General features: G+C 52.7%; 1 protein-coding gene across 1 annotated transcript in view; it reads right to left on the reverse strand.

Moving 5' to 3' along the window:
- Nucleotides 1-5,879, reverse strand: part of ETV7 (ets variant 7) — a 6,723-nt gene extending 844 nt beyond the window's left edge. The window contains 7 exon segments of the mRNA XM_010144140.1: nucleotides 2,508-2,615; nucleotides 3,046-3,146; nucleotides 3,492-3,634; nucleotides 3,908-4,174; nucleotides 4,994-5,101; nucleotides 5,382-5,546; nucleotides 5,834-5,879. Of these exon segments, the coding sequence (XP_010142442.1) occupies nucleotides 2,508-2,615; nucleotides 3,046-3,146; nucleotides 3,492-3,634; nucleotides 3,908-4,174; nucleotides 4,994-5,101; nucleotides 5,382-5,445 (791 nt within the window). The 5' untranslated portion in view covers nucleotides 5,446-5,546; nucleotides 5,834-5,879.
- Nucleotides 5,880-7,657: the final 1,778 nt, after the last annotated feature.

Raw genomic sequence — 7,657 nt, forward strand, 5'->3', positions numbered from 1 at the left:
TACCGAAAGGGACGGGTCCCCATTACAGGAAAGCAGCAGATTTACAGCCCTGCCACCTCTATTTACTGCAGGGAAGAGACACATTGCTCCAGGAAGGACACGAGGGTTTCCCGGGAGCATGGCGAGAGCTCATCATTGCAGCCCGTCCTCGCAAAGGTGCCCTTCGATTTTCACCCTCCATGACCCCTCGGGAGCCGCGGTGGCACGGCACAAGGAGGGTTGAGTGCTTTTGGCAGCTTCCCAACCAGGTGAGGAAAACCCCGTCCAAGTCAAGCAGGATCCTTAGTCATCGCAGGAAAAACATGAAGAGAGATCATCTCGCATGCTCCCTGCCAGCATGGCACAAGCACCAGGGTCACCAACTGTCACCTGCTCCAATAAAACACACCGCCCAGGCTGGGGGAGCGATGGGACGCCCAGCAGTCATCAGGGCTGTTTCCATGGCCAGAAAGCAGAGGGGTGTCCTCTTAGAGAAGGTCAAGAAAAATGCACCCATAGGTGTGTGTCCCAAGAGTGACGCAGGGAGAGTTGCCCAGACAGGAGAACTGCTTTCCCACCGAAGCTGTCCCTCAGGGTTGGATGGGACTTACACTGATTCTCTGCTGGATTTCACCCCAAGAAGGATCTGGCTTTAGTCTTCTCTGGGAGAAAAAGCACCCTCTGAGGAAGGAAGGATGAGGTCTGGGTGCTTCACTGCACTCCCCTGGTATGGTGCAAGCCCAGGCTGGAACTTCACTGGGTGCTGGGTAACCTCCAGCCCCTCCTTCTAGCAAAGATTTTGGCCTCACTTCCTAGCAAGGACCTCCCAAAGGCTGTGACACTACACTCATCTACCCCACTGGAGCTTCTAATTTCCTTTTCCACAAGTGCTTGACAAGTCAAGTGATGGAGTTTTGTTTCAAGGTGGTGATTTTTTTCTGCAAGTGGAACTTGTCAGCCAGCATTTCCAGAGGTGTTTATACTGTGGATGTTTTACCAACCAGACACTGTGTGTCCCACCACCGTCTCTCGCTGGCTACAGCCCTCCAGCACCTCCAGGCTCCAGTTAATGGGTCTAAAGTAGTTTTGGAGGAGCAACACTAGTCACAGCAAAAGGAACTGTAGTTTCAGGCTGGCAACCACTGGTTTGGGTGGAAACCTGTCACCAACCCCTGCCAAAGTTTTTCATGAGACTGACAGTTCCCCAGCGCACTCAGCACGGCTGCCCAGAAAGCAGAGCCAATGCAGCTTGGGCCTAGGAAAGGGACCAGAGCAAAGACACGAGGCAGTAGGATCATCTCTGCAGTGGTGCAAAACCAGGGTTGGAAGGAACTCCCCTTTTCCTGTCAGCCATGAAACACGGCAAGAGATTAAGAGACACTGAGATATTAATTGTTTAGCTTAACTAAGTAAATTTTAAGTAAATGAATCACTTAGTTGTGGTGTTGTCTGAGCCAGTGAGCTGTTTGCTCGGCTTTACTTAGCGTGAGTAGCTGGATCTGCTGAAGCCTTATGCCAGGAGCTGTAAACTTTCACCTGGACTGCAGAGCTCATACTGAATGTGTATCGACTCCAGCCAGACAAAGCTTGGACCTACCAGCAAGAAGCGGGATTTTCAGCCTCACATAGTCATGGGCTTTTACTTTTTACTTCCTCAGTGAAAAGCAACCTGAACACGTTAGGGGATATTTTGGGGTTTTATTAGTGGGTGTTTTCAGATTTAAAGCACATTGTTCCTTCCAGGTCTCTGTGGTCCCTGGGTGCTGTCGCAGGTGTTCCTGACTCAACACAAATAACAGAATCACAGAATCATGTGTTGGAAGAGACCTTTAAGACTATCGAGTCCAACTGTGAACCACATGTCTGACGGGGAGTGTGTTCACATTCGTTATTTGCCTTGTTTTTCACATTATTTAGTCAGCTAATTACAAAAAGCATGACCCAGCAGGAAAGGAGTTAGAATTAGACCCAGCTTAGGGCATCCCCACAGGCCGTCCATCCTCCAGCCAGGCCTGATCCAGGCAGATATTTCAGCAGGCTCCCACCCTTAACCACAGGAGCAGCCCCTCAGGGGACAACGAGGTCACAGCGTACCTGCAGCCTGAGTCTGCTGGGGCCGGGGAATTGGCTCAGGTTGAGCAGCGCGCTCACACTCAAGGACAGCACTCGCTGCAAGAGCGCTTCGGTAGGTGCTTGACCCCCATGAGCACGTCTCGCTGTAAGAATGGAGCAGTCTTTACCAGTGAGTTTTATCCTCAGAGGACAAGCATCAAGAGCTAAATTATCAGGTCCCCTCCCCAAGGAGAGGGGAGAAGCAAGGAGAAGATCAGCCCACACGTTCACCAGCGCTTTGGGGGCTGGGAGACAGCCTCTGGGTTTGTTTTGCTAAAGAAGCCCCAGAGATGTCATGGCTTTGGCTCAGGGCAGGTTTGGAAATCCAGGACCTGTAGCCTTCTGTCCAGGAGATGCAAAAGACACTGACTCTTCCCCTGTCTGCGATGCAAGTGCCACCTCCAAAGATTTCCTACAGCGAAACCTCCACTGTGTCATCTTTCAAGTCTTCATGGTCCTCGTTCTCCAGCTGTTCCAGTTTGCTGGATTTCTCATGGATGATCTCCCCAGGAGTCTTCAAAAACCTGCAACACGTTTTTTAACGGCTTTAAGGGCACATCCAAACCCCACCCCAAACGCTCTTGCCCTCCTCAGCTGAGCTCTGGAGCTCACCAGAGGGTATCTGCCATTCCCAGGCTTTGCTGAGCATCCCCACTCCTGCTTTGGGGAGACAACGTACTCACCAGCCCAAGAGCTGGCACTTTAAGTCAAAACCAGTCCCGAGAAAGCAGCCAGCACTGAAACCAGGAGGGCATCAGATGGAACCTGGAGCTCAGGTGGCCCAGTGCCCAGCTTGCACAGGACAGAGCCTGGACACAAACCCACCAGCGCGTTGCATTTGCAGAGGAGGATCTTGCTGGGTGAAGCAGCTGCCAACATCTGGAGCCCTTCACCTTCCCATGCCCCACCTGCACTGTCCCAGGTAGCTCATTCCTCTGATCTGCTTTATCTCACCTGAACAACAGCTTCTGCCCTGGCTCCTTTTTGATGATGTTGAGTTTGTAGTAATGTCTGAGTGCTCGAGCCATCTTCTCATAGGTCATGTTCATCCGGTTCTAGAAGGAGAAAAGAATTGGGGGTGAGGGTTGAGTAAAAGCAAGCACCAACACCTAGCTTGTTTCTGTCTGCAGCAGGACCACAAGTGGGACACTCGAGGTGGTTCCTGGGCATTGCAGCTGCAGCGTGGGTCTCTAAGCCAGACTTGCTTCTGGATCCACAGCCATCGTGGTTCACTTTCCAAGGGATGAGGAAGCCTCCCCCTTTAGTCACCAGGAGGTCAGCACCCTTCGCCCGCTCTGTCTCACCCTTCCCAGTCCCTGTGCCATCAGCTCTGGGGAATTGGTCACACAGGCAACACACAGAAGCCCAGGAATGACAAATTTGTTCTCAACTGCATTTACCTTGTGGTTCCCCCAGAGCCGGGCAAGTCCGTTTGGGTTAACAACCCGGAAGACTTTGGCTTCCTTATCTTCCCACTTGATGTAAGGCTCATAGCGCCTGTCACAGAGGAGCTGGTACACGTAATCCCACAGCAACCTGCAGTCTGAGCGTTGGTGGAGAATAAATAGTCACAGAGCTCCCACTACAGCACCAGTGAGGGTCAGGCAGCAACAGGATGGCACATGTTAACAGTGACAGTAAATACAAGAAGACTCCAGAGCTCATGCACAGCACTTTTACTGCTTGATCTCAAAACACAACATTTCAGGTGGGGAAACTGAGGCAGGGAAGCACACACAAATGCATGGAATAAATGGAGACAGGACAAAGCACAGTCTCATTTCCCCAAGGAGCCAGGCTATAAAATCACATTTACCTGCAATTTTCCCATCCACTGGGGCTGACAGGGTTGTAGGAAAAGAGCAGATGGCATCTGCCCCGCAGCGGCCCTCCAAGCTGTGATAGGAGAGGTTCAGCGGCTCCGGGTGGCTGTGGGGCACAGGATGTTCTGCACAGCCCAGGCAGGAGGAAACAGCAACGGGGACAGCCTCAGCACTACAGACTGTTCCTGAAAACAAGAAAGAAAAAGTAAGCCAGCTGCCATTGGTGCATCATGGCAGGTCCCAGGAGGTCTGGCAGAGCCCTCAAACAGGCGGAGAGGAGTTGCCCCAGGTAGTTCTCAGGCTAGTTCCAGCCCAGGCAGGTGCCAAGGAAAGCCTGGGACTTTCCTAAGACAGGAGCAGCTGCAGGTGATGGGCAGCTACAGGAAGCACCAAGCAGGGTGAGCCAGGTACAGGAGAAAAGCTGGAACAGGAGAAAAGCTGGAACAGGAGAAAAGCTGGAACAGGAGAAAAGCTGGAACAGGAGAACGAGCCAGAGTACAGGCACTCCCCTGTTGCAGGAGCTTAAGATTTTCATTACCTTCCTCCTGAACCAGCAGGAGGGCTCAGGAAAGCACTCCTAGACCTCTTCCCTGCAAAGCCAGCCACTGATACCCACCTATCCCCACCCCAATTCCTCCCCAAGCCCCCCAGGGGCACTAATAAGCCTCACGGTCCCTGACCACCCTCACGTGGGGGCTCGCCCCACTTCACCCATTGGCCCAGAAGCTCTATTTAAGCTCAGCCCTGGCTCCTCAGGCCCCTCCTGGCTATGCTGCAGGAGGGTTAGTCTCCACCCAGGGCTGACCCTTCTTGATCTGCATCTCAACCTGCAGATAGATTTCCTAGTGTAGCCACAGCCTTGTCTGGTCACCACCAACCCACCTAGTGCTGTCTAGGCGTGCTTCATCACTACAAACCTCCTTGATGACCTGGACTTTGCTGGCCCTGAGGGCTATCTCCAGGAGTGTCCTGCTCAGGTGATGTGGGATGGGTTCAGCTGGCTGAGCTTCAAACCCCAGACGTGGGCAACCTGCTGTGGCTGAGGGCAGCCCGATGGACAGATCCACTCTCCAGCATACCTTCCTCTGTGCTCCTGGCTTCCCTGAAGGGGGAGGTCAGCAAAGGGCTGCACACCAGCGCTCTCCTTTGAGTCTTCACGTACTGGAGGATTTCATATAACACATCGCCTGCAGGGGAGGAAAGTCTGCTCAGATGACTCCGGAGTGTCATCTCTCAGTTGATGATGGTGTTTAGATTTCTGCACTACAGTGTAAGAGGTTATTCCCCATCCCAAAACACTTGCAGTCCATATGGACTAAAGGAAGGAAGAGGATTGTCCTTGTCTCCAGCATCCAACTGGCCAGAGCTGAAGCCTAGTCTGCTAGGACCCATCCAGCCCCTCTCAGCAGAGCACAGCTTGGATGGTACTTGGAAGGTCCTCAGAAACACCCTTGCACTCAGTCTAACCTGAGCTCGGAGCTCGGTGTCGGAAGTCATCCTTGGTGAGGATGCACAGGGCTTTGCCGTTCATCTCAAACTTGCTTTCTTCAGTTGGCCGAAGGGAATACTCTTTCTCAGCCCATCTGAGCCAGTGGATCACGTCGTCCTTGCTCCACAGGGAGGGCTGGATTCCTGAAACCAGGGGCAGCCTCTGAAACAACTCAGTCTCCATCCTGGAGACTGCTGAGGGGTGGGGTGGGATGCTGGTCTTCTCCGTCACAAAACTTTCCATCTATATTAAGCACTCCCAGGTCAAAAACACACCAAAGAGAGAGAATGAACCCTCAGGCCTGGTCCATCTTGTCCCCCTTGACAGCAGGGAATGGTCCCTGAGTGGGACACCACGGCTGTACCCAGCATGTCCCACCCTGCGGGAACTCCCTTTTTAAGCAGCGTTGACTTGCTCAACATCTACTCACTCAGCCTGCCTGGTAGCTTGAAGATCTCCCCCTCGCTGCTGGGTGTGTGCCTGGCCTGGGACAGGGCTGGGAGCGACGCTGGGACAGCAGGGCAGGAAGAGCTGACTGCCACTTTCCCCTGGGGAAAAGAGATCAAACACCTCAGGGGGGAAAATCCCCGACTCCAGACCTGCCTTTGCTTTGGACATCCCTCTGCAGCAGGAAGAGCTGCTCAAGTAGTTTCCAACTGATTTGTCACAGCAGCATGATGTGCTGTGTGGAGCACTTCCACACTGGCTCCCGGTCCTTTTCCCAGCTCCAGGATGAAACTCTGGTTGCCCAGGACAGCATTAGTAGCCACAGAGCCCCCTCTCTTCCCCAGTTCTTTTCTTTAGCAGAGGTACCTGCCCTCATCCAGGCTCCAGACCAGGGGCCGTAGCCATCCCCACCGCCTTGAGGCTGAAGAGAAGTAGAAGATGGAGCCAGGACTGGTGGCCCCTGCAGCGCCTGAGCTGGCTCCCTCTCCCTACAGGATCCTCGGATGCTCATTGGGTGCCCAGGGTTTAGGAGAGTTCTTCAGTTCTTTATTTATGCAAATACAGATGGCAATAGCTCTGCAGTTCTGTCTTAAAAACACCCTACGAAGAGATGGCTCTAACTTTGTCCCCAGGGATCATTTGGGGTAAGCAGAAACAGCCATCCCCAGGGGCAGGCAGGTGGCCTCTCCTCTTGCTCTCCCACCCTGATGTCCCAGCGCCTCAAGAATTAATCCTCCCTCTCTGCTGCTCATTAAGGAGCCCCTCCAGCCTCGCCAAACTGGTCAGTGCTGGGAGGAGATGGCCCCAGCAGCAAGGCTGGGCTAGGGGGCCAGCATGGCACCCACTCTGCCTCCAGGCTCTCATCTGGAGCACGTGGGCCAGCAGGGAGCTCAGACCCTGCTCTCAGCCCCAGCAAGAGCTTGAAATATTACTGGCAGCCAAGCAGATAACGTTTCCCCTTAAAAAGCTATTAACGTGAATGCCAGCAATTTCTCAGCTTCTTTCTCCGGAAAATTAAACAAATTTACCTACAAATAGTATTTTCCGAAGCGGTTGCCAACTCTGGGCACTTCAATACAGCCTCAGGCAGCTTTTGGGAGATGGTTAGAGCCACCAGCGCTCCTCAGCTATGTGAGGGGCAGAGGAGCCGAACACCAGGAGTGGAGAACATCACTGAGCAGCTGGTGGTTGGACACATCCTACATGCAAAGCTGGTGTCCCCAAAACCGGGAGCACAAGAGACAGGAGCAAAGCACTCCAGCCCCCCCAGGGAAATCACTCCCAGGGGGTTACGGCAGGAAAAAGGTGGTGGCTGGGTGAGGGGCAAGGCTGAGATCTGTGAATTTGCAGTGTAACCATTGCTGGCTGACTCGGGACGGTTGGTTTTAGCAAAGCAAGGGCATGGCCTGAGGAAACCAGAGAGACTCCAGTATCCACTCGGAACAGCCTCCAAAGCAAAGTGAACTTTGAGGGTCATTCTAAGCAACATGCTGCGGGGAAAATAAAAATGAAAGAAATAAGCAGTGTTTTGTCTAGAACTCCTCGACAAAACTTATTTTAGTGTTTTCTCATTCTTGTGACTCTTACTATACGAGTTACAGTAAAACAAGACCAAATATTTTGATTATTTTTCTCGCCCTTAAAGATTTCTAGGGGTAAGAGAAACGTGCTGAATTTTTTACTACTTTGTACCGATTTTGTGATCCTTTTTTCTTGCTTTCAGGAACGTTTGAGACAGCGCTTCCTTGATTCGAGACGAAACATTGTCCTTGGAGGGGTCGAGTGGGAAAGTGAGAAAAGGGGGTGA

The sequence above is a fragment of the Buceros rhinoceros genome, unplaced genomic scaffold, assembly GCF_000710305.1.
Source record: "Buceros rhinoceros silvestris isolate BGI_N320 unplaced genomic scaffold, ASM71030v1 scaffold18699, whole genome shotgun sequence".
Classification (NCBI taxonomy): Eukaryota; Metazoa; Chordata; class Aves; order Bucerotiformes; family Bucerotidae; genus Buceros; species Buceros rhinoceros.